Source organism: Pelodiscus sinensis, chromosome 22 (genome assembly GCF_052426305.1).
Source record: "Pelodiscus sinensis isolate ZL-2025 chromosome 22, ASM5242630v1, whole genome shotgun sequence".
Lineage (NCBI taxonomy): Eukaryota > Metazoa > Chordata > Testudines > Trionychidae > Pelodiscus > Pelodiscus sinensis.
In genome coordinates, this window is record NC_143073.1 from 4,954,795 (window position 1) to 4,974,793 (window position 19,999).

Consider the following 19,999-nt stretch of genomic DNA (forward strand, 5'->3'; position numbering starts at 1 on the left):
CAAAATTGCAAATGAAGCGCGGGATTTAAATATCCCACGCTTCATTAACATGTTCCCGGGCGGTCGCCATTTTGGAAATGACTAGCCTGGAATAACTGCCCGCATCTACATGCGGCAGTGAAACGGAAGTTCGAAGTAACCCCTTAACTCGAATTAGCTGTTAAACCTCATTCCAGGAGGAATAATAGCTAATTCGAGTTAAGGGGTTACTTCGAACTCCCGTTTCACTGCCGCGTGTAGACGCGGACAGTTATTCTGGGCTAGTCAGTTTCCAAAATGGCGACCACCCGGGAACATGCTAATGAAGCGTGGGATATTTAAATCCCGCACTTCATTTGCAATTTCGGTCGCCCTCATTAGTCTCCCTAGTTCAAACTAGAGGGCTAGCGTAGACATACCCTGAGAGATCACGCCCTCTAGTCTCACCGCCATTTTTCTGCCTCCTCATTGCCATCTCCCAGAATGTCATGCACCCGCTTCTATTCACCACGATCACCGCGAGCAACGTATTCAGAAAACTATAGACATCTAGACTTCATGAGACAGTCACCTCCCGGCAGGTCATGTTACCATCATGATTACTACCACCACTACTCGCCTCGTTGCTATTCCTACCACTATAGATCTAGGTCCAGGGGATGGTCTCTACACGAATGCACATCCTCTAGGCAATCACCCTACTTCACCTCAGCTGCAACAGTCGGAACTGGAGGAAGGGCAAGTTTTTGACATGGAAGGCCAACTGCCCGATATCTCTCCAACGGACCAATCCTCCTCCTCATCTGATGAAGACATTGTTCTGGGAAATGTCTCTCCTCCCGATGGCCTCAAACAATTTCAAGAATTGTTTCAGAAGATGGCAGCAAGCCAGGACATGCAGCTGGCAGAAATACAAGACAAACAACAGTGTCTCCTTAAAAACCTCCAGCCGGCCCTCAGCTCCAAAATAACCATTCCGTTAGATGAGGCTATACTTGAAGAGTGGACCTGATTTTCAGTTATTCTATTTCTGCACTTGTAGCAAGGATAGTGGGGAGGCAGCAGTTGCCCCTGTACTCTGAGGTGATTTAGGCAACTGCCCAGCTCCCTGTATGAGTTAGAGCAGTCCTGAGACTGCTCTAATTTATTATTGGTTTCTCCTAAAGGCCCTGAGAAGTAGAGAATTCCTATAATACAGCAGGTTCTAGATATACCCCAGATCTGCCCCGTGTGCCGGAGTCTGGGAGTAGAACTATTACAACAGCTCAGCACCAGCCAGGAAACACATCAGTGGAGTATGGATTGCCAGGGTACTGTCTCCATTCATTTTAAGGCCAAAGTTACATTCAGTATATTAGGACACAAGGACAGGACATGTTCTCTCATCACTCTAGCTAATTCATCTTCAGCAGAGGGAGTAACTAGGTTGACAAAAGAACTCTTACTTCTTCTTAGCACTGTATATACCAGGGATCAGCTCAGCTAAATGACAGTGTTCAGAAACATGTGTTTTTCATACCTCTGAACAAGGTAGTTGGGTCAACCTAGTTTTTTAGCAGAGGCCTGGCCTTAATATATTTTAGTATTAGGCAAAATGAATTTGTCTGATTGGGATGTAAATGGTATAAACACCATTGTATGACTGAGTGAATTTTTTGGCTTGCTTCTATTCCTGGAAAAAACGATTTCTCTGCCACACACTCAAAAGATATCTTCCACTCCATCTAAGGGCACATCTTCACTACCCACCAGATCAATGGGCAACAGATTGATCCAAAAAGGTCAATTTATCACATCTGATACAGAGAACTATCAAGCGCTCTCCCATCAGCACTGGTACTCCACCAAAACGAGTTGACGGGAGAGCATCAGCTGTCAACTTACCGCAGTAAGTAGATCTAAGTTTGTCGACTTTAGCTACGTTATTTACTTAAGAGAGGTGAAATGAATTAGCTCAGGTAAAAGGAGTCAACGGGAGATCCAAAAGCTGAATTCAGCAGTCCTGAGTCTCAGGTTCCAGAACTTTTCTTGGTTATCTGATTGTTAATTGCAAGACCTCATTCTGACACACACCTGCAAAAAGCAGAGCCCCATTTCCTGAAACCTTCTGGGTGCATCTACACAGCACCCTAAACTCAAAATAAGATATGCAATTTGCACTATGCAAATTGCATCTTATTTTGAATAGATTTTGAAATAGCTTATTTAGAAATTTGGCACATCTATACAGTGCCAAATTCTGAAATAATCTGTTATTTTGAGACATCCCTTAGCCCTTGTGGAACAAAGATTTACCGGGATGTCGAAATAACACACCCGTTATTTCAATAAATATTTTGAAATAACGGGATGCTTGTATAGACGCAGGGTAGCTGTCACTCAAAAGTCATATGTGGATATTGCAGCTTAGCAGACCTGGGTTGGAAGTTTCCATCCCTGCTGTACCCAGCTTAGCATAGTGTGGGACGCTGCAAGCCCAAACTGCAGCTGGGCTTTATCAGCTCCAATCCATGCCTTGAGCTGGGAAACTACTAAGAGGTAAATAAGTTTGACGTTGGGCCAGGTACGTCCATACCCGGTAGACAACTGTAGTATAACTAGTATAGGAAGCCCCATGCCCATTGAGTCTCACCAGGAACCTAAGCCTCGAAGGGTGTCGTGAATCCCCCTAACTGGAGCCACGTCCACGGCAGCTCGATGCGAGGTGACTGAAACAGGATTTCCCGCAGACTAAACAGGTGTAAGCATTTCCAAGTGCCTGTTACTCTTTTATGCATTGCTTTGCCTATGCCAATTTGTATTATTTTACAGTAGCCGTGTAACCAATTGCCAGTATTAAGCCTGTAAATAGTAGTGATTTAGTGAGATTAATAAAAGCAACTATCTATCCCTAATCGACTCTGCCTTGAAGCGAATCCACAATCCTGTTGGGCCATGCTTCTGTGAGTTGACTGCCGGTATCCTGAAATAGCTGTGCAGTGTAGACATACCCTCTAGTTACAATTTAATTGATAAGTCATCTTTTACACTTTTGCTAGTTCACTGATGCTATCATACTAAACAATGCCAATGTTGTCTGCCAAGAGACAAACTTAAAAGTTAGGAAGTCAGCAATCGTGCCTGTACTCCAGTAGTGCTCTTCACTGCTCAGTGGATTTTCCCTGTTCCCACTGGTGATTAACTCATTTTAATAAGCGCTGCAGCTCATTTGCAATACAATGCACAATAAAAAGTAGGCAGTCTTCCACAGGGAAGTGGGAAACAAGCAAAATTGCTCTGCTTTTTCTCAGAGCATGAAAATCACTTGTTCTGTTAGAGCAGTATCGTTTCCTGTTATACGCCAAGCAATTGTGTTGGTTCCTCTTAGAAAATTACAGACTAGGACAAGAAGCAGCCAGTGGATTGAATCAACTGTGACAAAATGGGCTTTTTGCTAACAGCAGCCTTGCTTCTCCAGACTTTCCTGGGTAAATATTTTACTTTTCATTTTTCTGTGGGTTGCAGTTGATGTGGTTGTGCTGTTAATTGTACTGATCAAGAAATCATACCCATTAGGTGCTTATAAAAGAATGTTGATTTTACTACAAAACAACAAATAATCTAGTAGCACCTTAAGGCCTCACAAAACATGTATATGGGATCATGAGCTTTCAGGGGGACAACCCACTTCTTCAGATGGTAGCGCCCATGAAAGCTCATAATCTCATCTACATGTTTTGTTAGTCTCTAAGGTGCTACTAGACTATTTGTTGTTTTTTAAGTTTTTCCTGTTACAGACTAACTCGGCCACTCTTCAGAAGCTTTTACTACAGTTAGTTATAATGATCTGTTTGGCCTCTTATCTTGATTTGGCCAGGTGATTAACATAACAAAGCAGAGAGGGCAAGGTGAATTGATAAGTTAAATGGTTTGATCTGAGAAAGTGGGTCTGGCCCACGAAAGCTCATCATCTAATAAACCATCTTGTTAGTCTTTAAAGTGCTACATTGTCCTGCATTTTGCTTCAGCTACCCCAGACTAACACGGCTACATTTCTATCACTATGATAAGTTAAAGGTTGTGATTACAAACCACCTGAGTAAAGCATAAGGGATGTATGCTTATAGGGAACTGTTTTATATTATACAATCATGTCCATATAAAATTGTATACTGAAATACTTTACAGAATATCTACATATAATATAAATACATAATAGCAGAAAGAGAGAGAGAGACATGAAGAGGCACAGGCAAGGCAGATGAGAGATTTTCAGTGGATATCTGAAGCAAGATGTAGGAAGAGATGCAGAAACCTGATGCTCCAGAGAAGTTACTTGCAGTATTAACTGTGAGGACAGGCAATAAGGAGACCACTGAGCAAAGAGGAGAGAACAGGGAGTGGCAAGGCCAGAGCCAGGAATGACTTTAACAGTGGATTTTAAAAGCTAGGAAGGCGATTTGGATCTGGAAACCAGAAAAGGATTAGCACAGGCATGATGCAGGCATCCGCATTTGACCCATGCTTCTGTCTGGACAGCAGCCACTTGTTTATTATCCAAGGGGAGAGGAGATTATTGTGGATGAGCAAGCCAGCAGAGGAGAACCCGAGGTGATGATGCAAGTATTATTACCAAGGGCCCCCGAAACACAAACACGGTGTCTTCACAAGGGGACTCTGACACACAAGTGGAGGGGAAGACTTCGGGGAAAGGGTTTGCTGAGGGAGGATGCAGAGGAGTAGATGGTGTCTGGCAGGCATCACTGAGCACTATTGCGTGCTTGTGAAATGGAAACAAAAAATTTTCTGCACTGATAGAAACACAGTAAGTGGAAAAATCTACCACAGTCAGAATGTCACATGATGGGAGCCCTTCACTGCTCGTTTTAAGCAGGCTAGGCTGGTTGGTGTGATGCTTGATGGGAGCTCTTGAAGCTCATGGGTAGTGGGTATCCTACGTGGGAAAGGCAATGCCTTCTCAGACTGCATCATCTGGCCTTGCCCATGCCCAGCTGTGTGCCATGCCTGCTCCAGAGCCAGGGCAAGCTGGGGCCGTATCGCCCATTGGCTCTCCCGAGCTTTGAGGTCAGGGGAGGATCGAGGGTGTTACCCTCAGGCAAGGAATGGGCAATGGGCCATCAGTCACACTGCGATGGTGAAGGGGAGGAGGCTGAGCAGGGACCAGTAGGCCATGAGGTGGTGGGAGGTACAAGGGTTCTGGTGGGTGGGGTTTGGGGGGCTTGCCTCCCCAAGTCATTGGGTCACCCATCGCCCATGCTGAAGCTACATTTCCAGAAGTGTCAGAAGCAATTTCAGAAAGTCAGCCGGCATCAGTTTCCACTCTAGATCAGCACAGCACCAAAGCCTCTCTTGCCAATAGACAGCATTGTGCTGCAAGGGCTTCCACCTTCCAAATCAGATGTAAAGCCAGAGTCCTAATGATCCTGGGAAACCTTTTTCTACGAGTGGGGTTGCTAAACCCAGGGGTTTTGACCAAACTCTACCTTGGAGAATTATATCCTGTCTTCCTAAATTCCTCTAGCAGCTTCCAAGAGGAAAAGAATCCTTATCTTCCTAGTCTGTTTGATGGCATTGCTGTTAAACACCTGCCACATTTCACCAGAGGTGTTTGCTTTGCAATGATAGACACAGCTATTAATAAGTTTGTATAAAAGTCCGTTGATAACTTCATTAGACATTTTATCATCATTTGGATATATACTGCAGAAACAACTCCTACTTTTCAGTGGGTTTTTTTCTACAACACAAAATATTTAATTGTGCTTCACCTAAATAATTCAGCCACTTTTTGACATGTTTTTAATTGTATTTCATGTGCACACAAAAAGATAACTTGTAACTTGCATTTTTTTTCATCATTACAATCATTTTAACTGCATGCTTTCAGCTTCTTGTTTCTAAATATATTTCCTTTTGACTCTGCTGAAAATTGCCCAACAAAACACTGATGTCCGATTATGACTTCTTGGGGATTTCCAAATGGAAAGTACAAGTTCTTGACTTCATTTCCTTTCCCTTCAACAGCTAATTAATAAATAAATCACTTAATTTACTGTGGCACAAACAATACTAGATAATATCCACAGATCCAGTATAAAGTTTTTAAAGGAACTGATTAGATTGGATCAATGCTTTGGAACAGATCAAATTGAAGACATGGAAGAAAGTGAATACAATGAAAGCAAAATGAGGAGTAACGGTAGTCCAAATTAGGGGCTTTAGTTCGAACTACCTAGCCCGTGCCGTGTGCAGCCGCGGGCAGGGAGTCTGAACTACCGGGCATTTAAAAATGGCGGCGCACGGGAACATGCAAATAAAGCATGATATTTTAATCCCGGGCTTCATTTGCATGTTCGAATGACTATATTAGCCACCCTAGTTCAAACTAGGATGAACATAAAATCAATAGGGGCATCAAACTCAAGGGGAAGTCCCTCTATTTCCTGTCTTTATAGTATATGCATTTACCTAAGCCCCAATGAAATGAAATAGCAGGAGTACCATGACAGATTCAAGAGGCACACCAAACCCCAATAATTCTCATGCCAAAGTGCTTTACAAACAGTCAGAAATAACTTTATCTGGTAGGTAAATAAATAACTCTCTCGCAGAACAAGGAATCCCCACAATAGTGAAGAGAAAAATTACTGACACAAGACACTGAAACACAACCCCAACACTGGTAAATGAGAGGCCAAATTGGGACCTATATCAGGGAGCACGGCTATACATGGCAGTAACTGTTTGCACAAATGGGACTTTCTACAAACCCAACAGCCTTGCAATATTACAGCCTGAAAAGGGAATTTATACTCAGACTTTTGAAAAAGTTAACTGACCATATTTAGCCAGATCCTCTTTCTTGAGTCTTTAAAACTGTATAATTTCAGTAAGGTCAGCCATTTACAAAGCTTAATCCTGTTGGAAGCATATCCTCATTTTAAGGCACTTAAGATAAAGGAAGTGGAGAGGGTTTGCTCTTTTTAAAGAGAAAGCAGTAATATTATTCAACATCCAATGTATGGTGTATAGCATGGGCAGTTGGTAGGGCTCCACCTATAGCCTCACCTACAGCCCCATCCCTTCTGCTGAGTCCCTGCCTCCCCACCATGGGGAGGGGAGGGGGCGAGTATGCACACCCTAGTCTCCCTGGCCCAGAGCACTGGGGAGGGAGGAAGGTGGGGCTTCAGCCTCCCGGGTCCTGGAGCACAGGGACAGCAGATGTTCGGGGGCAGCAACACTCCACTCTCAGTATGCTTACAGTAGGTGTTCTGGGGGTGGAGTGTGGGCAGGGCCATGCCTGGTGGTTTGGGAAGGCTATGCCTTCCCCCGCCTAGGCTTCTGGGTGCCCATGGTGTCTAGATACTAAGGTGATAGGAGAATCTTAAAAAATTAATAGACAAATCATAGAGCTGTGGTGTCCAACCAGTTCTAAAGCAATAGCTACCATAGTGGCTACTGCTATAGCAAACTAACCACACTCAACCGGCCAAATAGCCACATGTGGCTAGTGGCTAGCGTGTTGGACACCATGGTCATAGAGAAAGTGATATCTGAGTTAAACAAACTGCCCCACAGGAGAGTTCAAAAAACTGTAGCACCAGATAAATGATGATTGCCCAACATGGGCAAAGCTTGAAATACAGACTTTTAGAAGAAAATGTGAGTTCTCACAGGGTATGTCTACACTACAGCGTTATTTCGAAATAGCTTATTTTGAAATAACATGTCTACACACAAAATGCATTTCGAAATAGGGTTTTGCTATTTCCAAATAGCGCGTCCACACTGAGTGGATGCTGAATTGCATTTAAGGCCGTCCGGAACCAGGTCCGGCAGGGCATCAGGTCAGGAGTTACTTTGTGTGGCTGCTGCCTGAGGCTATCTGAGGCTTGTGCTTAAAGGGACTCCCCCGGACAGCCACTTCTCAGGTTTCTCTGCTTGCTAGCCTACCTCGATGAGAGACAGCAAAGCATTTTATCTCTGTGTGCTCTGATTGCCCTCACTTGGGACACCACAGCACTCTGCAACATGGAGCCAGAGCTGCCCCTGGGCACTCTGGTGCTTCTTGCAGACGCGTTGCTGTGAGCCTGGCTGCAGTTTCTGCAGGCTGCCAGCAGGGAGGTCCATCGGGGGGCTGTCAGTATCCAGGAGGCCCTGCGGGAGAGCTTCCACCCTGAGGAGCACTAAGAGCCTCCCTGGTCTGTCCCACTCAGGGCTTGTGCCTCATTCCTCCTTCACGTCCTTCCATTTACCCCTCCCTAACCCCCCTTCCTGATGTCAAATAAAATACACGTATTTTCATGAACACAAACTCTCTTTATTTACCAAAACTTGGGGAGGGAGATGAAGGAATTAAACTCTGGTAAGACTGGGGAAAGGAGGTGGGAGAGGAGAAGAGAGAGGGTGGGAGAGGGGAGGGGGAAACCTGGGATGACCTGCTCCTGGGTTCGCATGTGGCCTTTGGTGGTCAGGCTGCCAGCTATCCTGCCATAGATGGCCGCATTCCCTTGTCTAGAGCGGAGATCATGGACGTTGGGGACAACCCCCCCAAACCTGAATAAGGTCCATGATCTCCACCCTAGACCAGGAAGGCACCTGCCTTCTCCGGTCCCTGGCAGGCTCCTGGGAGCTGGCAGTCTGTTCCTGGGAGCGGTGGAGGGCTGGCTGCCAGTGGCTTGCTGGCTCATGTTTTGGGGCCATTGGGTCAGGGGCAGTGACTACTGGCTCTGGGCTGGCAGGCTTGGAGCTCACACCGGCACTGTGGCCAGACTCTACCCCTTTAAGGGCTCTGGGGAGGGGGAGGGAGAGGAGTGTTCTTGGTTGAGGCTGGAGGGGACACCAGGGCACCCTGGGAAGGCTGGAGGCCTCCTATTTCAAAATAAGTTTCTATAAAGCACTTATTTCAAAATAGCTATTTCGAATTTGGTGTTATTCCTTTTGGAATGAGGTTTACCAAATTCAAAATAAGTGCTCTGCTATTTTGAATTAATTTTGAAATAGCGGTTTGGCTGTGTAGTTGCTAGTAAAGTTATTTCGAAATAACTTTGCTGTGTAGACATATCCACATATACTTTGAACTCATTTTGTTATATGATCCAAGGTTCTCAAAGCTAATTATGGGCCATTCTGTGAGCCCCTTACTAGTACAAGGGAGCAACTACGGGCAAAAGAAATCACAATAAATCAATGTCACTATTTTTGTGAGATGCTGTTCACTAGGGGAACGTCTACACTAGCCCCCTAGTTCGAGCTACGGAGGCTAATGAGGGTGACCGAAGTTTCTAATGAAGTGTGGGATTTAAATATCCCGCGCTTCATTAGCATAAACCCAGCTGGTCGCCATTTTGGAAACTGACTAGCCCGAAGTAACTGCCCGCGTCTACACGCGGCAGAGAAGCAGGATTCCGAGATAAACCCCTTAGTACTCCTCGTGGAATGAGGTATAGACTCAGGCAGTTACTTCGGGCTAGTCAGTTTCCAAAATGGCAACCAGCCAGGATTATGCTAATCAAGTACAGCATATTTAAATCCCGCGCTTCATTAGCAACTTCGGTCACCCTCATTAGCCTTCCTAGTTCGAACTAGGGGGTTAGTGTAGACATATCCTAGTGGAAGTGAAATATCAGACCCTATGAAAATCTTCATTTTCAGAATGTAGGAAGTCAGGTTTATATTGCTTTTTGCACTAATTACTGCTTTCCCCCTTTTCCTCCAAGAAATTTATTAACAATTGTAGTGGTCTAATGTATTCCTTTCCCACATCCGCTCCCGGGAAATGTATTGCACTAGTATTTGTATTGCACTAATGTATTCCTTTCCCCCGGCCAGGAAATGCTGCTGGAGAAGAACAGAAATTATATGACAGTTTTGGCCTTTGGAACTTCTCATATTATTTCTATGGTGAGATAATGCATGGCACTTTGATCAGGTTGTTTAAAATATGTAAGGGTACGTCTACACTTGCTCCCTAGTTCGAACTAGGGATGCAAAAGTAGGTGACCGAAATTGCTAATGAAGCAGGGATTTAAATATTCCTCAAAAAAATGAGGAGTAACGTTAGTTCGAACCAAGGGGTTTGATTCAAACTAACGCGTTCCGGAGCACACTTCCTGGTTCGAATCAGCTGGTGAACGGAATAACGTGCGGACGAGATTATGCTAATGAAGCACGGGGTATTTAAATCGCCGCTTCATTAGCAATTTCGGTAGCCTACATTTGCATCCCTAGTTCGAACTAAGGTGCAATTATAGACGTACCCTTAACAAATATAAACATGGCAAGATGATCTCAATTGAATTGAATCCTTTTCTTGCATCTCTTATAGAAAAACATGATTTCAAATTTATTTTGACATGTGTTGTTCACAGCTTTGATTTTACAGTGTGGCTGAAAGGGAGCATAAGTGGCTATGCTCACTACTCATGAACTCCTGGCGTTACAGGAGTCTTAGCCCCTAGCAACCTGCACTGATCACCTCTTGGGGCCAACGATGGCCTGTGTGTGGCTATGTTTTCTGTAGGATAGCCCTCCAGCAAGGTCACCTCTTTCCAGTCAGTCCCCTTCTGGAGTGCCAAAAGTTCAATGAAAGAATCCACCCCAGCCTCTAAAGAAAAGGTCCTTCCATGCCTTTTGGACTACTTCCAGGGACTCCCGAATTTCTGCTCTGCTCCTTTGCTAGAGGCGCTGGGATTTCCCTGGAGACTTGCTGACAGGTTTTCTTTCTAGCAGGTTTATCCATTGCTTTGCCTCTTCCCTTCCTCAGGGACTCTGGCAGCTTCTTCTAGGCACCTCCCTCCTGCTTACAGGACTTAGTGTCAGGTCTTTCACAGAAACCTAACCTATCCTCTGTAGTTCTCTGCAGTCTGCCTTCACCTGGCCCTTCCCAAGGAGAGGGAACTCTCCTGGTCCCTGGGCCTCCTTTCTCGCTGAGTTCTCTTCCCTCTCCACCTCAAAAAAGATATTTTGGTCTTGGAAAGGGTTCAGAAAAGGGCAACTAAAATGATTAGGGGTTTGGAACGGGTCCCATATGAAGAGAGGTTAAAACGACTGGGACTTTTCAGTTTAGAAAAGAGGAGACTGAGGGGGGATATGATAGAGGTTTATAAAATCATGACTGGTATGGAGAGGGTGAATAAAGAAAAGTTATTTATTAGTTCCCATAATAGAAGAACTAGAGGACACCAAATGAAGTTAATGGATAGCAGGTTTAAAACTAATAAAAGAAAGTTCTTCACACAGCCAGTGGAAGTACTTGCCAGAGGAGGCTCTGAAGGCTAGGACTATAACAGAGTTTAAAGAGAAGCTAGATAATTTCATGGAGGTTAGGTCCATAAAAGGCTATTAGCCAGGGGATAGAAATGGTGTCCTTGGCCTCTGTCTGTCAGAGGCTGGAGAAGGATGGCAGGAGACAAATCGCTTGATCATTGTCTTCGGTCCACCCTCTCTGGGGCACCTGGTGCTGGCCACTGTCGGTAGACAGGATACTGGGCTAGATGGACCTTTGCTCTGACCCAGTACGGCCGTTCTTATGTTCTGTCTTATGTTCTCTCTGTGTAGTCCTCCCTGACCCATAATGCAGTCAAGGATAAATGGAGTTTACCTACTTCTTACCTGGGAAATGTGATTAGTTTAGGTTAGTTTATGTGTTTCTTTTTTTACCACTATCACACACACCCAGCCCCTGCCTCTCCAGACATCCTGACATGACTGGATTCAGTGGCATGACATCCAACTAATCTGCCTCCAAAGCTTGCCCAGAGAACCTCTGGACATGCCTCATACTTCCTATTATCCACTTCTCTTCCCTTCCTCTCATATCCTGCCCTGACACCGAGTGGTGGGATTTGCAGTATTCTGAGCAGGGCAAGGAACCCAGGTGGACTGGTGGGGACTCAACTCTGGTTTCACAGGAAATATTAATTGGAGGCCCCTCCATGGAACCGTAAGCATGGGTGTGTGACCTGGTACAGGTCACAAACTCCTATGACCCAGGTCCCTTCTGCAGCGAGAGCGGGTATATCTACACTACAGAATTATTTTTGGAAAAATGGCTGTTTTTCCGACAAAACTTGAGGAACGTCCACATGGCAATCGCGTTCTTCCGCAAGAAAATCGAAAGAACAGAGGGGGTTTTCCAGCATTGGTAATCCTCATTCTACAAGGAAGAAGCCTTTTTGAGAAAGAGCTCTTTAGTGTGTGGATGGGAAAGTGGGAGTTCTTTCAAAAGAAGAGGAAAGAGGAAAAAGCACAGGTGCCCTGGTGGCCATTCCGCCCATAGCAATCACAGCTTACAGGTGAGAGAGTGTCCATTTGGTCTGGATGCTCTCTTTCGACAAAGCAGATCACTTTTTCGATGCACTTTTGCAGTTTGGACACTCTCTTTCAAAAGAAGTTTTTCCGGAAGATCTCTTCCAAAAAAAGCTTCTTCTGAAAGCAGCCTGTAGTCTAGACGGAGACAGAGAGAGAGCCTGGCACACATTTATGCAGGTGTAGCCCCTCTTCTGTCTCCTTTGTACACGAGTGTCTGCAGTCTTTGCCACTGTTTGTCTTTGCTGCTGTCACCCCTGTTGTGTCCTGCCCCTGTCGTCACTGCCACTTCTCACTGTGCTGCTGTTATGAGGTTCCCTTTCCTACCTTAGCGATTTCACTGGGTAGTGGGGAACTGGTCTGCTACTTGCTTCTTCTGCATGGTCATTTCACCCCAAAGTTGTCTCCATTCTAGGGCAAAGGCTCATCCCCCTCGGATCAATTAGCAATGATCATGATCACAGAGGAAAATTAATTTAGTTGGCTCTTGACACTGTGGGGGAAATCAAAAGACTTCTAGGACCCTTTCAACAGTTCCCCACCATCAGACAAGAACGCCCTTCCCCAGGCTCTTTAAATCACATTTGAATTTGGCATCTGAATTTGGCCCTGAGTACTGGATGAAATTAAATGTTGGGTGATCCTTTCAGTCAGAGCACACCTTACACACCTGCAACTCTTGACTTATACATTAAGGATAACAACATTCCATAACTCTTGGATTCAAAACTAAAGTGAATTTTAATCCAAAACAGCCAAAATTCATGACTTGGGCAATGCAGGTCTTTCTGCTGATCCTCTCTAGGTAGAGTAGGTTTGTCTCTGCAGATAGTTTTCTCCTGATGTCTTTTCCCCAGATGCCAGAGGAGAGCTCATTCGGAGCTTACTTACACATAAATAAAAAAAACAGAAACAAGTGGTCCTGTAGTGTTCGAACTAGGGAGGCTAATGTAGGCATTCGAACTTACAAATGAAGCCCAGGATTTAAATATCCCGGGATTTATTTGCACGTTCCCGTCTGGCCGCCATTTTTAAATGCCACTAGTCCAGACTAACTGCCCGCAGCTACATGCAGCAGTCAAACGGTAATTCGAATTAAGTCCTTAGTTCGAATTACCTTTTACACCTCATTCCAGTTCAAACTAGTTCAAACTAGAAGCCTAGTGTAGACATACCCTTAGAGACTAACAATAATATATAGATATAGAATTTTACTAATCTCTACAGTGCTACAAGACTACTCATTATTTTTTTAAGTTAGGGTATGTCTACACAGTACCCTTACCTCGAAATAAGCGACGCAATTTGTGCTATGCAAATTGCATAACTTATTTCAAGGTAATTTCAAAATAGATTACTTCAAAATTTGGCACTATCTACACAGCACCAAATTTCAAAATAAAGCACTATTCTAAAACATCCCTTAACTCCCGTCCAATGAAGTTTACAGGGAAATCTGAATAGTGAATCCATTATATTTCAAGATAACGGGCTTGCTTTTAAGACATGGAATAGCTATTTTGGGATACCGGAGGTCCACAGTGTAGATGAAGCCTGACCAACTAACGCAGAGACTCTGCTGAGACTTTTACACATAAATGTAACTTCTGAATGTACAAAAATGTGTATCACCTGTGCAAAGATGGTGACCCTCCGATGGGTAACATTGAAGTGTGACTGTTAAAACAAATACCCTTAAATTACTTCATTATTTTACTTTGTTTTCTCTCTATCCCTACCCTCACACACTCTAAGCCAAAAATGCTGTGCTTGCATGCAAGTTTCAAAATATCCGGGAAGAAAAGCACTCTTGTATAATGTTCATGTACTCCAACAAACAACCAAAATGTTAAGAATACAAGGAAATTCTAACTGCCCTGCGAGCAATCAGCAACTTGTATGATGTGCAGCTCCATTCAATACAAGCATATCATGCCTAAGGGAAGGTCTGTTGTTATTTCCCTTGGTGTTTGGAAGTATTTCCCTGTGCAATTATGAATATCACTATCGGTACAGATGCCATGCTAAACATGAACATTTTATTTTGATTAGGAAACTAAAGTATTTAAACATAATATTTAAGTTGTTCCTGAATGAGCTAATAAACAGCTAAGTACCACTATATACATTTATTTAAAAATCAGTTTTGAATTTTCTGATCAACTTTCTGAGACTAAAGTTTTAATAGAAAATGTCACACGGTCTAAGACTGAGACTCTGTACTCTTCTGTCTTCCCATTTGTGCTCATATCCTTAACTTCACCTTAACTAAGCTAACTTTTGGGGGGCCTTCTTGTGTTTTCCAAAGTTCAAAATGTTTGACATGCACAGAGCCCAAAATAGGCTGGGAAAGGGGTTCCGTTGTTTTGATGTGATTCTAAATAGAATATAGTCTGAGTATGTGAGAGGCACCTTTAATAACTCTAACTATATTTGTACATGATGCAAATAGACTCATTCAAAATCATTTTGTCATTTAGATAATTACTCAATTGATTATGGTCTAGAAAACTCTACGGGTTATTATTATTATTCAGAAAACGACACATATGATCACAGTTATTTCAAAACTTCAACTGAAAAGGTAAGTTAGATTCTTTCTTAGTCCTCAAAACACAAAGATGCATTTATCATTTGCAGTAAAGGTTGTTGCAACGTGGTGAAGAGATTTCTAAACTGGTCAGATAACTTACTTGAAAAATACACTAAGAAAATCATCAAAAAATTATTCAAGGAGAGGGATATCCAACTGTATGCAAAGGACCAGCATACAGATGATGCGTCACTAAGTCCTCCTAAGTCCCATTTTGAAGATCACCCTGATACCGTACTATGTATATTTTACCCAGATCTATACATAGGAGATACCATAGAGAAGTTAGCCCCTGAGTGCAGCCAGACCTTCAGTCTACTTGCAACAGGCTCTGCTAAAGAGAACAAACCAGGTTCAATTCCTCTGTGGATAACTGACCACCTAACCTGCAGGCCAGAAATTAATTAGTTAAAGAACACGTGGGTCTTACAAAGGGTTATGTGGGCCCAGGCAGGAGAAAGCTCAGGAAGAGCCTAGAGAAAGTGCTCCTGAGGGGACCTGGCTAGGAAACTATTTCCAGTAGAGACCCCCTAGAGAACAGACTCTGAGAAGAACGGGCCAGAAGGCAGAAAGAAGAAGAAAGTTCCTATGGGGAGGCCTTGGAACTAGTGAGCTCACTGGGAAAGGAAACCAAGGCAGAATGCTCCTAGGTGCAAGAGGCTGATGAGAGGTCCAAATGCCAAGTCCAGTAAAATCTGGTCCCAATGGACAGGCTTCACCAGACAGCAGCAGGAGCCCCAGATGAAAGGAATTATATGCTGCTCCTTAGAAGGGCTGCCATGGAATGATCTCTGGAGGTGTGACGTAGTGGGGGTGCTGTCTGCTCTATAACCAGGGGTTCCCCTGCTCTGTGACGTGTGATTCCCACTGACTCACCCACATGTGTATTGGCCCAGACACCTAGTCCCAACGTAAGCAGATAACAAGGTTCTTCCCAGAGAGAGAGACAAAGGAAGGAAGAAGGAGACGAACACCTAGCTGGGGGGCAGGATCTGGGAGCAAGGCAGTCTGGCTAGGAAACATGAAGGGAACAGACTAAGCTGGGTACTATGGGTTGATGGGGCGATGGACCCCCTAACCCCGGGGTCTGAGGCACCCTGGCCCTGACTCCCGTAACTACATCACGTCTATGTTGGGCTGTATCCTGAAGAAGCAATAAACCATCTCTATTCTACTGGCTAGCGGAGTCTGTTCTTGCTGCTTCGGGGGTGCAGGATCAGGGGGAACCCCAACACGCCATCACAGGGGGGACTTTGGCCCAAGAGGAGAGACCCATTCTCATTGGATGATGAGAAACCCTAACTTCAGAAAAGGGGCTTGGGCCAATAGGGCTTCACGGGGCAAGAACTCAAGTACGTGAAGATTGATTCATCCTCTACCCTCTTCCCCTGGGATGCTAGGGTGGAGCTCTATTTGTGTGTTCCTCCCTTGAGTTAAATAAACCCAACCCCTGACGAGGCACCGCTGTTCAATATACTTAAGCCTCCTTGGACTTACTGAGAGCCCAACAGAGGAAACTGAGGCAGAGACCTACTTGCAGCTCTGAGACAGTACAAAGGGCAATGAACTTTAACTCTAGCTTTGATGCAACATTATTCAGAATGACTGTTTTTTTAACATTACAGGCTTTCACAGAATCTGCAGGATCATCACTCCAGGGCCATCATCGCTTCCTCTTTGTTCTTCTCCACCTCCTGGTTTTTGTTACAACAATTCACACTTCTTTTGTAGAAGGTACTGAGGTTCTGTATTTTTACTTGGTATTTCTAGGTCATCTTTGTTGATTTCCTGATCCAATGAACAGTTCACTAGTTCCCATGACAGCAGCAAGCTATGTGCTATAACTCCAAGTGGAAATTACCACTCATTCTGAGCACCCAAATATGCGCTAGGAATTTCAAAACAAAAAAGAAAGGATCTTGTCCCTGCTTGCAATGTAAAAACCAGAAACGACATTAGTGAGAGCCAAAATCAGACAAAAAGAGGAAATGGAGAAGGGAAAGGAGTACAAAAATGAATTATGCGGTCATGTGTTAAAGCATGGAAAACTTTGGTGTATACATTAATTTCAGTTACGGAAGTTGTCAGGGCTATTCTCCACTCTGGCACAATAAATGCAGAAGTGGGAGCCCGCAAAAGCACCCCAAAACCTGATCTCTACAGGCTTTGGTACAAAAGCTTCCCCCAAAATCCTAATACCCAGACTTTGGAGAATAAAAACCGCTGCCACCATCCTACTATTACAAGAAAAATCAGGCAAGAGATCACTTTGGAAGCCTCTTCCCTAAAACCTCAGGGGTACCTGAAGCTCTTTTCCCCCAAAGAGCTTGAAAAAGAAAAGAGAAAATACAAGCTACAGTCTGTGATAGCTGCCCCCTAGTCAGAGGCATTCGTATACCCACAGAAAGATTTTCCAGGACACAGAAATGAACCAATAACAGGTTAATTAGAAAAAGAAAACAAACTTTTATTATCAAAACAAAACCATAGTTGCCACTCCAGCAGGTGACTAGATGGAAAAGAGCCACCAATTAATCTAGATACTCAGGGGCATCCCCTGGGCTCAGGACTTAGTTACAAAAGAGAGGGAAACCCCACTTTTAACAGCACAGACATTATTTCCACATTCCCACACCATAAAACAATAAAACCTGATAGGTTAACTAACTTTGCCCTACTTACACATTTTGAGGAGACTTTTCTTGGAGAGAGAGACAGCCCTTTCCATATCCCTGTTACTTGGAAGAAAACTGCTCTGACTTAGACAAAGAAGGGAAAAGTTAAAAATTCCTTTGTCCGAGTTTGAAATCGCTATCTGCATTGTTATTGGCTTATCAAATACCTGGCTAGGTACAGGGGACATAGTTAACCCCTTAAGGTATGTCTACACTTGCACTCTATTTCAAAATAGGGATGCAAATGAAGACATTCGAAATTGCTAATGAAGCCGGGATTTAAATATCCCCACACTTCATTTGCATATTCACATTATGGCACTATTTTGAAATAGCGCTATTTCAAAATAAAAGACGTTGTTGAGACGCGGTTATTTCGAGAGAAAGCCCTTCTCTTGAAATAACTGGTAAACCTCATTGTATGAGGAATAAGGGTTATTTCAAGAGAAGGGGTTTCTCTTGAAATAACCGCGTCTTAACAACATGTTATTTCGAAATAGCGCTATTTCAAAATAATGCCATAACGTGAATATGCACTGTTCATAATAAGCTGTTCATAATAAAATCCAAGCTCTGACTTCAATGGACAATTCACACCAGTTAAAGATTTGTCCCTTATCACTGTATGCTATACATTAAAAAAGATGCACAGTTACCATTATAACTTGCTTATTTTCCCATTTTATTTCAGACATGAACAACTTTACTGTGAATTAGAGCATTCCTCCAGAAGGAAAAAAGAACACTGCCATACTTGTAAATTCTTCCCCTATAATGAATCAGTCATCTATTTCAGTGCAATGTATGTATTTATGCAGAAACACATAATGATATTAAACAGAATTAGCAGCTATATTTCCTCATAAATGGTATAAAATGCATATATGTTGACCAGCTTTTTGTATATTCTGCATTTTATCCTTTCACATTTCCTCACTTTCACTCATTGGCTTCTACTGTAAATATGAAATATGTGCCGATAAAACGAAGCTCTGGCTGCTCACTCCAGTGGTATCTGATGTTCTGGCATCACTGGAACAGCTGACGAGATCTCCCTAATATGAAAAAAAGGACTATACTAGCCCTTGGATCTACTCTTGAATAGTTTTGCTGCACCCAGAAAAGGTCCACCTATAGACTGTTGAAACAAACAAGATATAAAGGGGACATTTGGAGTAAGGGTCCAAATTGCAATGTCTGGCTCACTTTTCCAAAAAATGTCACCTCCATTCCATTCCATTTAAAATGGAAGTTGTTCCCTGACCATGATTATATGTCGCTGTATTACTGTTCACTCAAGATAAAGTTTCAAGTCTCTGTCTCCCAGGCTACGTCTAGGCTACAAGCCTCTTTCGAAAGAGAGCGTCTAGATTACAGCCAGTACTTTCAAGAAAGTGAGCCGCTTTTTTGAATGAGAGCACCCAGGCAATTTGGATGCTCTCTTTCGAAAAAGCACAGTTCATGTTCAATAACGCCTTTTTTCAAAAGAGCACTTTAAAAAAAGGCATTATTTCTCGTAAAATGAGATTTTCTGTGATTGAAAAAACTGCCGCGTTCTTTCGATTTACTTTTGAAAGAACACAGTGGCAGTCTAGACGCAGGGGAAATTTTTTTGAAAAAAAAGGCCACTTTTTTCGAAAAAACCCTGTAGCCTAAACACACCCCTATTGTCCAGTGATCCTGCAACCCCTCACGCATATGAGCTTAGATGAGTCAAAAGAAGAAGATGCTAAGACCCAGGTGACCAAATGATTAGAGATTTCTGTATGAGGAGAGTCTGAAAAAACTGGACTGCTTTGGAGAGGAGAAAAATAAGAAAGGACATGACTGAGATATATGAAATAAAAAATGATAGAGAAGTCCATCGAGGCACTCCCATGTACCCTCTCACATTGTATAAGGTCAAGGGAACATTCAAATGAAACTGAAATGCAAAAAATATAAAGGCACTACATTCTCACATAATGCATAATTAACGTGTGAAACTCACTGCTGCAATCTCTCTTAAGAGGTTCTCTCCTATGCTGATCCAAGCTCTCTCATGCCACTCCCTCAGTCTCTCCACCACGGTGTCACTGAACATCTTCCCCTATTACCTCATCTCTCTTCTCATCAGGTCTGTTCCCAGCATGCCCTTGTCTTTCCAGTTAGCTAATCCCCACCTAAGAGTAAGCCTACACTGCACGCTTATTTCGAAATGAGCTATTCCAGAACACTCCAAAATAACTTATTTCGAAATAGCACATATACACTGCAGGGAAGCCTCAAAATTAGTCCAAGGCAGGTTTCCCTAATGTAGACGTGCTACCTCAATTTAGAGACCCAGGAAGCTCTGGGGAGCAATAATTTGGAATGGCCCTGGTGAGGGGCTATTTTGAAATAGCAACAGTGGAGCATCTACACATGCCTTATTTCAAAATAGCTATTTCAGAAATAGGCATTA

General features: G+C 43.5%; 1 protein-coding gene across 1 annotated transcript; it reads left to right on the forward strand.

Moving 5' to 3' along the window:
- The first annotated feature begins 3,263 nt into the window (after window positions 1–3,263).
- Window positions 3,264–18,411, forward strand: LOC149521803 (uncharacterized). The gene is made up of 5 exons (XM_089772399.1): window positions 3,264–3,446; window positions 9,811–9,882; window positions 14,769–14,872; window positions 16,507–16,615; window positions 18,248–18,411. The coding sequence occupies exons 1-5, from the start codon at window positions 3,401–3,403 to the stop codon at window positions 18,271–18,273; spliced, it is 357 nt and encodes a 118-aa protein (XP_089628525.1). The 5' UTR covers window positions 3,264–3,400; the 3' UTR covers window positions 18,274–18,411.
- The last annotated feature ends 1,588 nt before the right edge of the window (window positions 18,412–19,999 follow it).